The sequence below is a fragment of the Vicia villosa genome, linkage group LG3 (assembly GCF_029867415.1).
Source record: "Vicia villosa cultivar HV-30 ecotype Madison, WI linkage group LG3, Vvil1.0, whole genome shotgun sequence".
Lineage (NCBI taxonomy): Eukaryota > Viridiplantae > Streptophyta > Magnoliopsida > Fabales > Fabaceae > Vicia > Vicia villosa.
The window spans coordinates 97528550-97547519 of record NC_081182.1 but is presented as its reverse complement, the minus strand read 5'-3'; the positions used below and the strand labels follow the sequence as shown (position 1 = coordinate 97547519).

General features: G+C 35.5%; 1 protein-coding gene across 1 annotated transcript; it reads left to right on the top strand.

Annotated features, from left to right (window-relative positions):
• The first annotated feature begins 599 nt into the window (after nt 1–599).
• Nucleotides 600–8260, top strand: LOC131662209 (villin-1-like). The gene is made up of 22 exons (XM_058931925.1): nt 600–749; nt 1696–1801; nt 2376–2475; nt 2628–2696; nt 2793–3026; nt 3152–3329; nt 3429–3555; nt 3676–3841; nt 4069–4219; nt 4315–4403; nt 4487–4642; nt 5017–5085; nt 5281–5349; nt 5446–5583; nt 5820–5948; nt 6054–6201; nt 6336–6346; nt 6436–6576; nt 6701–6826; nt 7159–7414; nt 7598–7779; nt 7921–8260. The coding sequence occupies exons 2-22, from the start codon at nt 1746–1748 to the stop codon at nt 8032–8034; spliced, it is 2709 nt and encodes a 902-aa protein (XP_058787908.1). The 5' UTR covers nt 600–749; nt 1696–1745; the 3' UTR covers nt 8035–8260.
• Nucleotides 8261–18970: the final 10710 nt, after the last annotated feature.

Genomic DNA, 18970 nt, shown 5'->3' with positions numbered 1-18970 from the left:
TGAATTTTTTTTTTGGGAGAAAGAAGTGAGAAAGTGGTGAAAGAGAAAAAGAAACAGAGAATGAAGAGAAATTTGATAACTTTGATAAAATATGTGAGTTGTATTATTTTAGTAATAAAATCAACAATTTTATTGTGCAAAGACCAAATAACCACAATTTTAATGTGGTGGCAAAAAATTAAATAAGGATATTATAGACTTTTTCACAATCATTAATTTTCTTATATTATAAATAGATAGATAAATAGATATTTTAAAATTTTAAAATTAGATTAAAAAATTTCAAAACATTATTACTTCGGTTGATTTTTAACAAGCATCTTAATTATTTACTAACATTTTCATTATCTATTCAAAAATGGTCAAAGTTTGGTTCAAGAAAAACCACTTCTCCTAGGTGAGCCATGTTCCAAACCGTTGAACGTTGAAACATGCCTTTCATTCCAATAAGCAATTATTTGAAACTGGAAAGTGAAAAACTAAAAAGCACTTTTTTGCGGGCCCCATTACAAGCTGGACGGTAAAGATAAACGTGCTTTTCTTTTTCGCTTTTTCTCAAATCACTTTCTCTACCAAACGCTGTTATCATTATTCTTCTAAAAAAATTACATTTTACCGTCTAAATATAAATTCCACATTATTGCTTCACTATGTGGCAAATGGGAATGTGAAAATCCAACTTTTGTTGTTTCTCTTTTTGTTCAACCATCACTCTCACTTGATAGTTTTGAATTTTCTCAAGAATCAAGGTATGATCTTCCATCTGGTCAACTTTGTTGTATCAGTATCATATTTTATTTTTTTAGATTCTGAGTTTGCTTCCAAGTTTCAGATCATCATTTGTTAGTTTTCAAATTTTTCATATGTGGATGTTGACTGTGTTTGAGAACAGTTTCAGGTAGCTTGATTTTTTTGTGTTGATTTTGGTTTTGTAAAGAGAAAAAATCTGAAAATTGAGGCTATTTTTCTGAGTCAACAGTTTAGATTTCTTGCTGCTAATTAGTAATTAGGTCTAGTCTTCTTCCCGCTTTAACAATAGTTGTAGATGTTTGAAATTTGATGTATGATGATTTCAAATCTATAGAATATTGCAATTCAAATTGAAAGTTATCAAGCTAGGTGCTAACAATTCCTCTGTTGAGCAAGTGGACGGTGGGATTGATCCCTTTGGATTGGTAGTTCGCAAGTTCGGATACCAAGCTTTCAAAAAAAAAAATTGAAAGTTGTTTAGCTAGTTCTGGATAGAATATTATGGCGAAAGTTGATTCATGTAGTTGACTCCACTTAGTGGGATAAGGCTTGGTTGTTGTTGTTGTTGTATTAAGCTAAATAAGGAAACAAATTATGTAAATTCTTAGGCCTAGGTGAAGATAATTGTTTATCAAACTTCTAAATTGTTGGTCATTCTAGTTGCTCGAGCAGCATAATGCATGCCCATATTGACAAGAAAAACACGATTCCTTGATGTTGTTGTAACAAAAGACAATCATCAATTGTCCTAGTGACATGATAATTCCAAGTTCTGAACAATATGGATAATAACATGATATATTTGATTACTATTCTTTCAATGCAATCTTACATGTTTGAGATTATTTGCATGATAGCAGGATATGTTAGCATGGATTGGTTTATTTACTAAACCAAAAGTTCTGGACTATTTCTTAACCTGCATGTGTTAAACTTGGATTGCAGGATAATCTAGTGTTGCTTTTATTTGGTGGAGTATTAGAGCTATAAAGACAATGCCTATTATCAATAAAGACTTGGATCCCGCTTTCCAAATAGCAGGGGCGAATCCGTATCCTTACAATGATTTTTTTTTTGTTAGCACAACTAAGGGATAGTTGTCCTTAGGCCCAAGTTATTCGTGATAAGAAGTGACAGTTTATTGGGGAATACAGGGGGTTTCTGTTGGGAGTAGAAATGGACTAACCACATTATTATCCAAAACCTTAAGGCATTAGGTATACATGCCACGTCTCTTATATATCCAACATTTCCTCATTCAAAATCAATGTAGGACTAACCATTCATAATTGATTCATGATGACAACATTACCAAAAGCCATGTGGTAAACTTGCATTGGCTCGACGTTATGCATTGGAGACAAAAATACTACAACAACAACTAGACCTTATCCCACTAAGTGAGGCTGGCTACATGCCTTCATGGATCAACTTTCGCCATAATGTTTTATTCAGGACCATGCTTCCTTCCAAATCGTTAATCTCAAGATCTTTCTTAATAATGTTAGATAGCTCCTCGTTCTTACAAATTTCAGGTTCTGAATCAACAATGAATTTAATTTTAAAATATATCATACTTCGAAGTTCTAGTTTTCTGCTTTGTACACTTAACTTTATATTGTCAGAGGATTGGAAGTTTGGTGTATTGAAAACCAGGAGTTGGTGCTAATGTCAGAGTCGGACCATAGAAAATTCTATACCGGAAGTGCATACATAGTTCTGAATGTAAGACATTCCTCAATGCTTGCTTTATTTTCTTGATGATCCCCTTAAACCTATAAAAAAGTTGATCATCATTATAATGGAGTTCTTTATTTTCATTTGAATTATTTTGAGATGTAACCAATCTCGAGTATTTTACATGTTTGTGAGAACAGGCAGTTTTCCCCAAAAATGGCCCTCCTCATTATGACATTCATTACTGGCTTGGAAATGACACAAAAAAGGTTTGCATTAACCAATATGTCATTCGTTTTCATCATGTTCACTGCAGTTAATTTTATTATTTCTGTAATTTTTCACCGGGATTTATGCATTTTCAGGTGGATTCAAGCTTGGCATCAGACAAGGCACTTGAATTGGATGCGGCCTTAGGATCCTGCAGCGTTCAATATAGGGAAATTCAAGGCCAAGAATCACAGAAGTTTCTATCATACTTCAAGCCTTGTTTAATACCCATCGAAGGAGTATATACTTCAAAGCAAGGGAATTTGAATGGTGAATACCAAGTCAGCCTGTACTCATGTAAGGGAGACTATGTTGTCCATGTGAGAGAGGTGAGTTTTCTTTTAAAAGTTTGACTACTAACTTCTGTTGTTTGATAGTATGAATTACTGTTTTTCCACATGTTATCTGAATGTTTGATTATTAACTCGTTTACTGTGCTTATATTTTTCGTTAGGTTCCTTTTCAGAGATCTTCGTTGAATCACGAAGATGTGTTCATACTTGACACTGCATTAAAAATCTTCCTTTTTAGTGGTTGCAACTCTACCATTCAAGAAAGAGCCAAAGGTTTGGAGGTTGTTCAATATATCACGGAGAACAAGCATGGAGGAAAATGTGAGGTGGCCACAATAGGTTGGAATTTATGCTACTCTTTTCCGCTTCCTTTGTTAGTGCTTATATTTGTTTTCTGAGGGAAAGATATTGCAAGTCGTAACTATACAATTATTGTAGAGGATGGAAAATTTGTTGGTGATTCTGATGTGGGAGAGTTCTGGAGTTTATTTGGTGGTTATGCTCCAATTCCTCGAGAACCGCCTGCTAGTCAGGAATCCGTGGCTCCATCTGCAAAGCCATTTTGGTGAGGTTCATACATCTGTTTGTACAATACTTTCATGAATGCATCAACGTTATTTCTCTTATTTGATAAATACTTTTATTCCTCTTAACTAAGGATCGGTTATCGTCAATTCCATGACAGGATAAATCTACAGGGAAAAATTTGTCCAATTGGAAGCAATGCATTCAGCAAAGAAATGCTGGAGTCAGACAAGTGTTATATGTTAGACTGCGATAATGAAATTTTTGTCTGGATGGGTAGGCAGACCTTATTGACCGAAAGAAGAACATCGATCAAAGCTGCTGAGGTAAGTGTTTCTTGTTTCTCGGTCTGCAGTTCCATCATTTATACTTCCTTAAAAGTCTTTTTAATTCTATATGCGTTGGATCCAAATTTCTTTTTATTAATTGATAGTGAAGTCCACTTAGGTCTTAGCAAATATAAATCGTATGAAATGTCGGTTACTAGAATGCATGCTGCCAAACATTGGATTAGGGGATTTACGTATTCTCACTACCATTTCCATTTTTCTAGGATTTTGTTAGAAACGAAGGAAGATCGAGCAAGACTCATTTGACATTTTTATCAGAGGGATTGGAAAGTACTGTCTTTCGGTCACACTTTACTAATTGGCCTAAAACAGTAGAACCTAAGCTTTACGAAGAAGGACGAGAAAAAGTGGCAGGTTTAGTACCATTCACAATTTAATTGTGTTTAACAAACGTGCAACCAATGTGTCATCCATAGTCCATTTCTTCATATTTATTTTTTCTGACTCAGCCATATTCAAGCATCAGGGTTATGATGTGAAAGAGCTTCCTGATGAAAAGGATGATGAGCCATCTATAGATTACGGTGGCACGATAAAAGTAACTTCTTGATCAAAATCTGGATGCTCCTTATCATCCTATGGTCATATTTGTGTTTGCATGTGCTAACTGTTAAATTTCAGATTTGGCGAGTGGATGGTGATGAATTGTCCCTTCTTCCAGTTACCGAACACACTAGACTTTACAGTGGAGATTGCTATATAGTACAATATACATTTCCAGGAAACGGAAGGGATGAGACTCTGTTTTATGCTTGGATTGGCAGCAGATGTATAATGGTAGATGCTTTACCTCTAATTCATAGAAATGGATTAATCCATCATTATCAGATAAATCTATTTCTATAAAAACTACAATAGAATGGTCAAACAGTAGCTGTTTATTTTAGATTGTTACTTGCTACTTAGATTTGGTGAAATAGTTGCCAATGAAATAATATTTGGTTTTAAAATATATAGAAAAATTCAGACATAAAAATTTATGACTAAAAACTGTCTAAAATTCTAATTTTGTCATTCGTGATGTACACAGTAGTTCCCGTCTGTAACCTTTCTTGAAAACCTCAATCTCATCTAGTTGGATTATGGTTGGTTGATGTTGCTCTTGATAACTTTTAATACAAGGTTCCTCTTTTTCTATGGTTGTCTCACAGGAGGATAAAACAGCTGCCATTTCCCACATCAATACTATGGTTGATTCGTCCAGAACTAATCCAGTCATGGTTTGTTATCTTCTTATTATGCTAATGTGATACGTTTCAAATTTTTGGATAATATTTGTACAATTTTGATCTTGTAAAATAGTGCTAGATTCGAATTTAAGCTGTTTGCATCTTAAGCACATTGTTTAACCAAATTTCCCCCCTACTTTACTCTGCCGATTTATTCAATTTGCATTACATTACACGTCTTTTCAGGCTCAAATTCACGAGGGCAAAGAGCCAGCTCAGTTTTTCTCAATACTCAAGAGGTTAATCGTATTCAAGGTATGTGCTCACGATGATCTCCTAATAAGGTTTGTATGTAATAATATAACAAAAACAGAAACATGCCAATTCTTGGAATTTTCCTGTTGTCTTCAGGGGGGAAACAGTTCAGGATATAAGAAGTTTCTAGAAGAAAAAGGTATAGTGGATGAAACTCCCAATGAAAACTTGGTAGCCTTGTTTCGAGTTCAAGGCACAAGTCCAGATAATATGCAGGCCATCCAAGTCGATCAAGTATGTTTCAGTGACTCTTAAATTTTTTTATCCATGGAGGATCCCTTTTGTATCTTCATTATATCTTATCTCTTTCAAGTCTTTTTTTTTTTCTTTTCTTTTTTGCATCAATTGTTTTTTATATTACTCGAAAAGTTATATTCAGGATTGAAAAAAGCTATTATTTTAATGTAAATTTATGTTTTATTCCTAAGTATTAGTTGACTATTGATTATCATGTATTACGATTGTTATAGGTTTCAAGTTCCCTGAATTCATCCTATTGCTATATTCTCCAAAGCGAAGCTGCTACGTATACTTGGATTGGGGGCCTATCTTCATCAAGAGACCATAATCTTCTTGATAGAATGGTGGAACTGTTTAATGTATGTCATTGCAATATGAGACTTTCTATAATTTTTTATCTAGACGATATCTTCAAAGGAAGTATTTGATAATAAGTTTTGGACATTTGTTGATGCGAATTGCAGCCGACACAGCTACCTATATCTGTGAGGGAAGGGAACGAACCAGATATTTTTTGGGATGTTCTTGGTGGAAAGGCAGAATATCCAAGAGAGAAAGAGATTCAAGGATTCGTTGATGATCCACATTTGTTTGCTTTAAAAATAACCAGAGGTAACAAAATGAACCTTTTGAGAAAATAATCTAGATCTCGCTTGGTTTAGAATTATCGTGCGTGAAATGACAGGGAAAACATGTCTAATTGATGGTTATGTTTCTCACGCAAATTTATTGGAATCTCAACTCAGGAGACTTCAAGGTATATTATTCTAGATATTCAAAATTTTCATGTACCTCCTATTAATTGAATGCGGTTAATTCAATGCGGCCTTCAATGTAATGTTTCAGATGAAAGAGGTATACAATTATACACAGGATGACTTAATTACGGAAGATGTTTTATTGCTCGATTGCCAAAGAGAGATTTATATTTGGGTTGGTTTACATTCGGTCGTCAAATCGAAACAAGAAGCTCTCAACCTTGGCTTAGTAAGTTGTCTGCTTTCCACCTTTATTGATCAAGTTTGTTAGTTATGTCTCCATAATCAATGTAGTATGGATTCGCTCTTTGGTACAATATGTCTTTCTTATCATGAAAATTTGTCTTAAGCAGAAATTTTTGGAAATGGATGTCCTTGTTGAAGGCCTATCCTTGGAAGTCCCTATTTATGTTGTAATGGAAGGTTATGAACCGCCATTTTTCACTCGTTTCTTTTCATGGGATCACTCGAAAGCAAATGTAAGTCTTCTCCCTTCGAAGTTATAAATACCAATCAATGATCAAATGCCATTTTTCATGGGATCACTGACTATGAAGCATGGATATAGACATGGACACGACACTGACACATCGACACCGGTAATATTTTGAAGAAAAGAATAAATTGAAAGTAATCTCAAGTGTCAGTGTCGATGTCCGACTCTGTCACGGACACAAACACGTCCTTTTTCAGAGGTGTTGGTGCTAGAGAGATCACTGATCAACATACAGTGATGCTCGAATTTAAGAAGCATTCAAGGTAGTTGTTATCCATCTTATAAGTTATGTTAAATTAAATGGTATTGTTGCAGATTCTTGGTAATTCATTTGAGAGAAAGCTTGCAATTCTGAAAGGAAACTCCAGGGACTCTACCCCTAATGGTCATAAAAGCAGTTCTAACATTCCCAGTGGCCGTCGAAGAAGTAGTTCACCTCTACCTAGGAGTAGTTCACCTCTACCTAGGAGTGCAGGCTCAGACTATAGGCAATCAGGCAATCGGCTTTTTTCAAGCCCTACTCCAGTTTCCAAGAAGCCCTTTGAAGGATCTCCTGCCAATAACAGAGCTGGTAACAATAATCCTTTTTATCAACTTATGACTTGAAACTTATGGCCTGTTTGGATTAATAATTTATTTGAGCTTATCAACTGACATAAACACTTGTCAGATTGTTTGGAAAAGTTTAGAGAAGCACATCAAATGTATATATCCTTTAATCTTTGTTATTTTTCTTTACCAATATTTTCTGCAGAACAAACAACAACTCCACTTTCTGATTCTCCATCAACAGAACTAAGCTCGTCAAACGAGACTGCAAGTTTCACCGAAAAGGACAGAAATATTGACCGTGAGAGTTTGTCGATACACCCTTACGAGCGCCTTAGAGTGGTTTCTCCGAATCCAGTAACCGGCATCGATTTAACCAAACGAGAGGTACTTCCTGAACTAAAGAAATCTAGCATTCAGTTTTCTCACACTTCACTCAAGCTTAACCGTTGTTATCTGCACTATTGTTTTCTCACACTGCACTCAAGCTTAACCATTGTTATCTGCACTATTGTGACGAAACTGTAGGCATATTTATCTCCCGAAGAGTTCCACGAAAAGTTCGGAATGCCAAAACCTGCCTTCTATAAACTCCCTAGATGGAAACAAAACAAGCTGAAGATTTCACTGGATCTATTTTAGAGGATGAACAACAACTGTCTTTGTTTTATTTGTGTCACTATATTTCAATACACTATATATAGCATGATACAATTTTACCTCTTGAGTGTGTATTATGCATGCGTGAATAGCTTACTACATATTTATTCTTTCATTTTTGTTTTATGATAATATACTATTGTGATGTAGAACTTGTTCTGTTTTTCACTAAAAAATAAAGATGGTTGAAATATACTCGTTTTTAGTTGTTGATGTAATTTTTTTGCTTCTGGCTTTACAAGTACGTGGACCATAATAGTTTCTAAATTAGAGACAAAAATTTGAGTTCAACATGAAAATATTATCGAAGAAAACCAAAGGGTTATTTGCCTATTTATTATTTATCTCTATTACTGCTATTATAGTTCTAGGAATTATAATTCGATTATTTAGACTCACCCTACGATTATGTATATTTTGAGTTACGAGAAGTTCTAAACAATTTTTATAGAAAATAAGATAAATATGTGCGTCACTCACTTTTGTGACGTGCACATCTAAACATATATTAGGCCCAGCTAAGTAAATCAATCTAGAGCGCTACGTCTTGCTATGTGATAGCACATCTTGATTGTTTTTCAACTGAGATCAAGTCGTCTTGTCAGTGGTGTCTCAAACTCAATTGTTTAGCAAATCGCTCTCGGATGTCGATTCATTATCTTTCGATACATGAACGGCATCGCTAATGACTTTGCTTTTGCAACCGTCATAAACGTAAAAATAGTATTCGAGTTCTAAAATAAATAAAGCCTAAACTTCTTGTAATTTCGAAGACATAGATTTAGTAAAAATTTGTCATAAGACGGACTCCCATAATCCCAAATCCCTAAGAATCTACTCACTCATGATGAGATGGACAATAATAAATAATAAAAATATGACCAATTTAATTTAAAATGCAGTTTTTATGGGTGACTTTTAGAGGTTCCAAGTTAATGAAGATATCCGGTTTGAACTACTTCAATTCGAGGATGACACCATCCTAATGTGTGATGTTTCATGGAAAAACTAGTGGAGCATCAAGGTGGTCTTATGTAGATTTGAACTTGCATATGATCTTCTTTTTAACTTGTCTTAGAGCAAATTGTGTGCTATTATTTTGAAGGAGGATTTCATTCAAGATGCATCATCTTTCTCATCATCATGTGGAGTAGGAACAATCCCCTTAACTTTTCTTGGGATCCTTGTTGGAGCAAATCTAAGAAGAATAACTTGGAATGTGATTCTTTCAAAAATTAGAAGCACATTGGTAACTTGGAAAAGGTAAGCGGTTAACTTTGGGACGTAAGGTCAATTTATTGAATGCAGTCTGAAAATTACACTCACCTTTCTCGAGGATTATTAAAATTATTGAAGAGTAATTCAATATTCAGAAGATGGATTGATCTTCTGATGGTTACTCAGAAGATAGTATTGACCAGAAGATGTTATCTGGGTCCCATTAGCTTAGCTGTTTAGTAGTAAGGGTACTTTAGTATTTTGTAGTACTGTACTGTTTGTACCTTAGACTTGTTCACTAAGTTTACTGTTTTAGGGCTTATGTGGCAAGATTTTCTTTTCTTATAAATAACCTTGTAATAGCTATCATTAATAGAAGAATACAACATTTATTCTCTCATCTCTTTTGCGCCATTATTCTATTATTCTCTTTGTCATCATCTTTATTCATTGTGCACCAACAATTGGTATCTAGAGCTCCGGTTCCAAACACAGGGAAACACGAGTGAACGTGAGTTTGTGTGACTGTGTGATTGATTTTGTTTCTGGGAAACAAAGTTGTGTTGAATCACATTTTTCTTGGTTGTTTGTGGGTTGGGAAACACTGTGTGAGTGTGAGTGAAATCTGATTTTTCTGCACAAGTTTAAAGATGAGTGGAAGCAATTTGAATACCAAACTTCCAGTTCTTGATGGTAAAAACTGGAATAGATGGATGATTCAAATGCGTGTATTATTTGGTGCTCAAGATGTTCTAGATCTTGTCACTGGAGGATATGTTCCGGTTGCAGCGGATGCAACGGAGGAACAAAGAGAAGCGCAGAGAGAGACGAAGAAGAGAGACCAAAAGGCGTTGTTCTTCATCCATCAGTGTGTGGATGTAAATGTGTTTGAGAAGATTGCTGATTCTATGACGTCAAAGGAGGCGTGGGATATACTAGTCAAGTGTTACGGTGGTGACGTATCAGTGAAGAAGGTAAAGCTTCAATCCCTGAGAAAGTAATATGAGAATCTCAACATGAAGAACAATGAGAAAGTCTCTGAGTATATCTCTAGAGTGATTGTGGTCACTAATGAGATGAAGGCTTGTGGAGAAACTCTTTCTGAACAAGTAATCATAGAGAAGATATTGAGGTCACTTACTCCTCAATTTGATTATATTGTTGTATCTATTGAACATTCTAAAGATCTGGAAACCATGAGAATAGAAGAGTTGCAAAGCAGTTTAGAAGCACAAGAGTTGCGTCTGACTGAGAGAACTTCTGAGAGAGAAGTTGAGCAAGCTCTGAAGGCTTCTTTTGTCAAGAAGGACCAGAAGCATAGACGTGGTGATAGATTCCAGAAGGAAGCCTCAACTTCTGATGAGAAGAGATATCAGAAGGGAAAGGATAAGAAGAAAGTTCAATGTTACTGTTGCAAACAGTTTGGCCATTTTGCTAGAGACTATTTGGCAAACAAAGGAAGGAGATCAGAAGAAGCAAATATAGCCAGAGGAGGTTCAGATGATGAACCTGTGCTATTGATGGCTTCAGAATCTGACGGAAGATGTTCGTCAGAGTGGTGGTATATGGACACTGGGTGTTCAAATCACTTGACTGGAAACAAACAATGGCTGATAGACTTTGACTCTGAAAGGAGGACAAAGATCAGATGTGCTGATGATAAGTACCTATATGCAGAAGGTATGGGAAATGTCAAAGTCAAAGTGAAGAATGGAAAGACTGTTCTGATCAAAGACGTTTGGTATGTTCCTGGAATTAGAAGCAATCTGATGAGTGTGGGTCAGCTCATTGAGAAAGGTTTCTCAGTTGTTATGAAGAATAACCTCTTGAAGTTGTATGATTCCAATCAGAAGTTGATTATGCAATCTGAACAGGGAAGCAACAGAACATTCAAGGTGAATGTAGAAACAACTGAAATAGAGTGTCTGAGTGCTGAAGGCTCAGAAGGTGATAGTAAGCTGTGGCACAAGAGGTTGAGGCACTTGAACTTTAGAAGCCTGGGGCATCTAAGTTCTAAGAAACTTGTACATGGCATTCCAAAGATTGTGAAGCCTGAGAAGTCATGTGAGGTATGCATGAAAGGCAAGCAACCCAGATTGCCATTTGTATCAGAAGTTGCTCCAAGAGCAAAGCATGCTCTGGGAGTAGTGCACTCTGATGTGTGTGTACCATTTCCAGAACCTTCACTTGGAGGAAATAGGTATTTTGTGTCTTTTGTGGATGAGTTCACAAGAATGACGTGGGTAACACTTATCAAGTTTAAGACTGAGGTGTTCACAGAATTCCAGAAGTTCAAGGTGAAGGCTGAGAAGCAGAGTGGTCAGAAGATTAAGATTCTCAGAACGGATGGTGGAGGCGAGTATAACTCTACAGAATTCCAGAAGTTTTGTGATGATAATGGGATTGAGCATGAAGTTACTGCTCCTTATACTCCTCAACACAATGGTCTTGCTGAACGTAGAAACCGTACTTTGCTTGATATGACGAGAAGTATGCTTAAAGAGAAGAAGCTTCCTCATAATCTATGGGGAGAAGCTGTTGCTACTGCAGCATATGTGCTCAATAGGTGTCCAACAAAGAGGCTGAAGGAAATTGTTCCTTTAGAGAAGTGGACTAAGGAGAAGCAGAGTGTTAGTCATCTGAAGGTTTTTGGTTCTGTGTGCTACAAACACGTTCCAGAAGCTAGAAGGAAGAAGCTGGATGATAGAAGCAAAGTGATGTTATTGGTGGGGTACCACAGTACAGGTGCATACAAGCTCTATTGTCCAGAAACTAACAAAGTTGAAGTCAGCAGAGACGTCATTGTGAAGGAATCAGAAGTTTGGGATTGGAGAGAGTCTCAACCAACTTCTGATGTAGAGATAACTTTTGAAGAAAAGTTAGAGTCAAAAGATGAAGAATCTTCTGAAGACGAGTCAGAAGATGAAACATCTTCTGAAGATGAGTCAGATGGTGAATCTGATTCTGATCCAGATTCTGATGATGATCCAGAGTCTGGTGGTAGTCATGATTCTGGAAGGGAAAACTCTGAAAACATAGGGTCTGGAGGACAAGCTTCTGGAGATGATCATGGAGGTGGTGACTCTGGAGTAGCTGACTCTGAAGTAGCTCAGCGATCACAAAGAGTCAGAACTATACCAAGAAGGTTTGCAGATTTTGACATGTTGCAAGACACAGAAGTTGACTCAGAAGGAGAGGTCATTCAGTGTGCTATGTTAGTAGATTCTGAACCAGTGAGTATAGAAGAAGCGCTCAAGAAGAAGGTCTGGCTGAATGCCATGAAAGAAGAACTTGAGGCTATAAAAAGAAACAAAACTTGGAAGCTGACATAAATTCCAAAGAAGAAGAAAGCCATCAGCGTCAGATGGGTTTTCAAAGTAAAGCTGAAGCCAGATGGATCAGTTGGTAAACACAAAGCAAGGCTAGTGGCTAGAGGTTTTCTTCAGAAACCTGGACTAGATTACTTTGAGGTGTTTGCTCCTGTTGCTAGACATGAAACAATCAAACTGGTGATTGCGTTAGCTGCGAACAGAAGTTGGTCCTTGATGTATCTGGATGTAAAGTCTGCATTTCTGAACGGTCCATTACAAGAGGAGGTATACGTGTCACAACCCCCTGGCTTTGTGAAAAAGAATAAGGAAGGGATGGTGTACAAATTACACAAAGTTCTGTATGGATTGAAGCAAGCACCCAGAGCTTGGAATTTGAAGATTGATTCATTTTTCAAGAAGCAAGGGTTTCAGAAGTGTGAGATGGAATATGGAGTTTATGTGCAACATTCTGGAAGCAATATGATTCTGCTGTGTCTGTATGTTGATGACATATTGCTTACAGGGAGTTGTCCAGAAGACCTGATGAAGTTCAAGAAGGTGCTAATGAATGAGTTTGAGATTACAGACCTTGGGAAAATGTCATATTTTCTAGGGATGGAGATTCTGTACTCAGAAGATGGTATCATTCTGCATCAGCTGAAGTATGAGTTAGAACTTCTGAAGAAATTCAAGCTGGAGAATTGCAAAGCTGCTGTTACACCGTCAGAAGCGAATCAGAAGTTGGACTCTGATTCTGAAGGTGAAGATATTGATGCTACGGTATTCAAACAGATGGTTGGTTTTCTAAGGTATTTGTGTAATACCAGGCCTGATATATGCTATGCAGTTGGATTGGTTAGTAGGTTCATGAGTAAACCTAAGTGGTCCCATTACCAAGCTGTTGAAAGTATTTGTGGGTAAGTATTTTCGGTAATATATCGTATCCACAGGGATTGGTTTAATATCACTGTCGTTCTATAGTTGATTATTTTGAGTGAGAAAAGTTAATTGGGTTTGTTTGTTTATTCTCAAATTGCATCTAACAGAATAATAAGTGACTGATAAAAAGCTTAAAGATGGTTAACAAAGGTAAACGAATATGTTGAGTTCTAGGGTTCATCAACCTATTCCTATACAATTTATTAATTAATCCTTATTCGAACAATCATTTGAAATATTATCTTCACTTATACTCAAATATGATTCCATGTCTGCAAATCAAATTAGATAAACTTTTACCGGTATGAGATTCGATCTCCAAATATCAATATCGATAATAGTAATTAAGAACGATAATTATGAAAACCCAATCACAATTCCATCTCTGCAAATTGGGATTGAATCAGTATAGTAACCTAGGGCAAAAGTTAGAATCCTTTCTTTCGATCAAAGACTCCACAATGATTTAAGATAAAAACAAGGTTTCTTATTGATAATAAATTCAAACAATTGTTCATAAGAATCAATCAACGGTATTGTATATTCATAAGTTAACTACTACCTTAAACTCAACAAGAATGATTTAGCTCTCCATAGACATGAAGAACAAACAAGTTTTCATGGATGGATTCATCTTCATCAAGGGAATGTCTTCAATTGATGTTAAATTCTCCGTCGGATGTTGTTTGTTGCTCTGGATTAGGATTGCTCTCTGAATTTCGCTCACAAAAGTCTCTCCTCTAAAAGTTATCAAAAGTTCTGGTTTATGAGGATTAGGGCTTGTATTTATAGCCTTTTTCTTTATAACGTCATCACCGCGGCGCGACAAGGTCTGGTGCGGCGCGAACCCAAGACAGAGCGTTTCGCGCGCCTCGCCTCTGCTTTGGCGCGGCTCGCCACTTGCTTTAAATCAATTCTTTGTGATTCCACTTCTTCAGAGCTTCTACGCTTGCGTGTTCCTTCGTCTTTGCTTCTTAACTTTAATATCTGCACAAATAACACCCAAAGTGACGCAAGTTGTTCTACAATTAACATCAAACCTCGAAAGTTCAATTCTAACTATAAAATCCGTAAAATTCACAAGATCTATTCACTTTTAGCTCAAAAGGTAGTTAATTTAACACATGAAATTACCATTGATTCACTCCTAACACAAGCTGCTGCCAGAATCTTGAGATATGTCAAGGGAACTCTGAAATATGGCATATTGTTTCCTTCAGGGAGAAAGGAAGAATCAAAGTTATCGAGTTACTCTGATTCTGATTGGTGTGGAGACAGAGTTGATAGAAGGAGTACTTCTGGATATTTGTTCATGTTTCTGGGAGGTCCTATTTCTTGGAGTTCCAAGAAGCAACCTGTTGTTGCTCTATCAACCTGTGAAGCTGAGTACATCGCAGGCACTGTAGCTGCATGTCAAGCTGTGTGGCTTCTGAATCTATTAGAAGATCTGAAGATTAGAGTGAAGAAGCCTCTGAAGCTGATGATTGATAACAAGTCTGCAATCAATCTTGCCAAGAATCCGGTGTTACACGGAAGAAGCAAGCATATTGAGACTAAGTATCATTTCTTGAGAAGCCAAGTCCAGAATGGAACATTAGAAGTTGTGCACTATAGCACCCAGAAGCAGATGGATGATGTTCTGACGAAGGCGATCAAGACGGATCAATTTCTGCTCTTGAGGGATGGAATTGGCGTTGTCAGCTTTGACTGAAGAATATGAATTAAGGGATGGTATTGAAGAGTAATTCAATATTCAGAAGATGGATTGATCTTCTGATGGTTACTCAGAAGATAGTATTGACCAGAAGATGTTATCTGGGTCCCATTAGCTTAGTTGTTTAGTAGTAAGGGTACTTTAGTATTTTGTAGTACTGTACTGTTTGTACCTTAGACTTGTTCACTAAGTTTACTGTTTTAGGGCTTATGTGGCAAGATTTTCTTTTCTTATAAATAGCCTTGTAATAGCTATCATTAATAGAAGAATAAACATTTATTCTCTCATCTCTTTTGCGCCGTTATTCTATTATTCTCTTTGTCATCATCTTTATTCATTGTGCACCAACAAAAATGACACTCACAGCCCTCCTATTTAGTTTTAAAATATACAATAACTTTTTTTAGAGTCTATTAAAATGACACTGACACCTCCTATTATACTTTTTAGTGACAGTAAAAAAACATAGATATAAATGACATTTACCTACGATTTTTGTAAGCTTAGAAGAGGTTAGTTCATATATAAAAACTAGAAGGGAGTAATTATCATTTTAATAGATTTCGGTGGAGGTGACTGTAATTTATTCCCATATTTTACTTTTCCTTTTATAAGACTCCAAAAGTTGTTATACAAGAAATTGTAAAGATTCAACGTGCATTTCTATGGGGAAGTGAGGAAGATAGTAGGAAGATAAGTTGGGTGAGTTGGTCAAGAGTTTGTAAGTGCAAAAAAGTGGGAGGTTTGAGTGTTAAACAATGTGGAAGATTCAACATTGCATTGTTGCTTGAATTCATATATGGGAATACCAGAGCTAAAATGTTAGATGTTATTGACCCAACCAACAAGAGGAGAGATTCTTTATGGTAGAGAGATTATTGATGAATCGAAATCAAATATATACATTAGCTATTGTTAGTGTGCGAGACACTTTTAGTGAAGAGAGAAAAAATGAGTAATAAGAAAATAAATATTATATTATTGAATTGATACAAATAATGATACAGACTATGACTATTTATAAATAACCCTTATTGGACTTGGGCTTACACAACTTGGATTATATTTGATATCATTAGATTAGATTATATTTGATATTATATCAATAATATATCCATCCAAATAATATCTCAACATACCCCATATAATCAAAGTTGTTGAACATACTCTAAAAATAGTCAATCTGAACTATTCCTAATTTCTTTCTCAAATGTAGGAATCTGTCGATTTTCAATCCTTTGGTGAAAATGTCGGCCAATTGTGCTTCACTCGAGCAATGCCTAACTTCAAGTTCACCTCGATTTACCTTTCCCCTCAAGAAGTGAAATCTGACTTCGATATGCTTACTCCTTCCATGCAGAACTGGATTCTTCGCAAAATTTATGGTTGACTTGTTGTCGATTTGCAATACAAGAGGTTTCTTCACTTTGACCTCCATTTCTTCAAGTACCGATCTGATCCAAATTGCTTGACACGTAGCATATGATCCAACTATGTATTCAGTTTCACAAGATGATAATGCCATCACATGTTGTTTCTTCAAACACCATGAAATTGTGCACCAAATACTTGAAAGAAATAGTCAATTGTACTTCTTCGATCTTCTTTATCTCTGCACCAATCAGCACCTGAAAAACAAGTAATTGCTGCTTCTTTTATTTCAGAGTCTTTTCAAAATAGAATTCCGTAGTCTATCGAACCTTTTAAGTATCTTAGAATTCATCTGATAGCCTTCATGTGTGACGCTCTAGATTCACTCATGTATCTGCTCACTAATCTATCCGCGAAACCTGTAACATCCCAATTTTATTAGATATTTATTTAATTAGCATTATTTGGTGTTTTGATAATTATTTGTTTTATTTAATTATTGTTTGGGGTGATAATTAATTAATTATGTGCTATTATGTTAATTTAGCTATTTGAGGAATGGGTAGAATAATAGTGAATTAGCTAAATGAGCCTAATTAACTAGAATGAGAGTTGGGTGGGTTAAGCTCAAATGACAAAATAAAGATAGTAAGGGTTATGTAAGAAAACCTAGAATTAGAGAATAGAAAGAAAAGAGGCTAGAGAGAAGAGAAGAGGAAGAGAACAAGATTTTGTGAGATTCTTGAAGATAGGAGGAGATTAATTTGAGGTAAGGGTTAGAATCCAAGTTCTTATAGGTTTATATGATTGGGTAATGTTGTGTATGCTTTGTATTCTTCAATTTCATGAATTTAGAAAATGTTAGGGTTTATGTGAAATCAATTGGATTTTGTGATTTGTTCATGTACAATGTGTTATATGGATGACCCATGGTTAGAAACATGTTTAAGAACTTTATATGTGTGCTAAATTGCTATCAATTGATGTATAAATTGTATGAGGGTTAGTGGTTGTTGTATGAGGTGAATGGGGAAGGAAAATGGTGGTTTTTGGGTTTTTATGCAGCATAGGTCGACCTATACAGAAGCCAGGGTCGACTTGAGCAAACCCGCAGGCATCATCCAATTTTCGACAGATTTTGTAAAGACCATAACTTTTGATCCGTAACTCAGTTTTATGCGCCGTTCGAAGCGTTAGGAAGCTAATGAGATTATCTATATGATAAGATAGATTTTCTTGATTTTTAATGGTTTAATTTTGATGTTAATATATGGATAACATGTGACTTACTTATGTGTGCATTATGAATTAATGACTTGTGACTAATATTCATAGATGTGTTAAGTGATGTGATATCCATGATATGTTGGGATAAATATATATATATATATATATATATATATATATATATATATATATATATATATATATATATATATACTATTTGAATGTGTCTTGTTGATAATGATCATTTAAATGTGTATGTATCGAGATGTGGATTGAATAATGATGATGCTAGAATTGAATACATGTGATTGATTGATGTATATTGAGTGATGCATTGTTTGGCACTGAAATCATGTTGTGTATATTGTGCAATGTTGGAAAGATGCGATTATGTAGTTTAAGAGATAGAGATCATCTTAAATTCACGAGTCTTGTTTTGTTGCACACTTACAAAGCATGAGTCTTTGAAAGTGGCAATGTCGGGTAATCTCGTGAAGATTATTTGCTTGTCCCAAATCTAACGCCGAATGGGATTTGAAAGCTTAACGCCGTATGGAGCTTTGAGGTGGTTATCTAGTCTATAGAGGAAAGACAATCGGCGTGACCAGAAATGATAACAGATGGGATCCACATGCATATCGCATTGAGTCACACTTGAGTCGCACGTGTCGGTGTGAAATGTTGTTGTTGGTGTGATTTATGTGATATGAATTGTGTGGAATGCTGTTGGTGGAAATGCATATATCTGGATTTGTGATTCATTTGATATGAATAGTTGTTGTGTTATGAATGTGATATATGTGATTGAAACATATGTGATGTAGAAGTGAATTTATATGTACTAATGATATATGTATATATGTGTGGATATATGAATTATGTTTGATTGATGATGATACATGGGGTAAGAGAGGTGATTACACGTATACTTGTGACATTAGTGACACGATTCCAATGATATAAATATATTCTATGATGTTTTGTGAAATGGGATAGAGATGGATATATGCATTTGGTGATATATGTTGATACTTGCGATACATCGGTGAATCTTATGCATGTCTATATATTTGGAAAAACATGTATATGTGATTATGTGAAGATAACTTGTATATTTAGAATATGATCATGTTTGAAT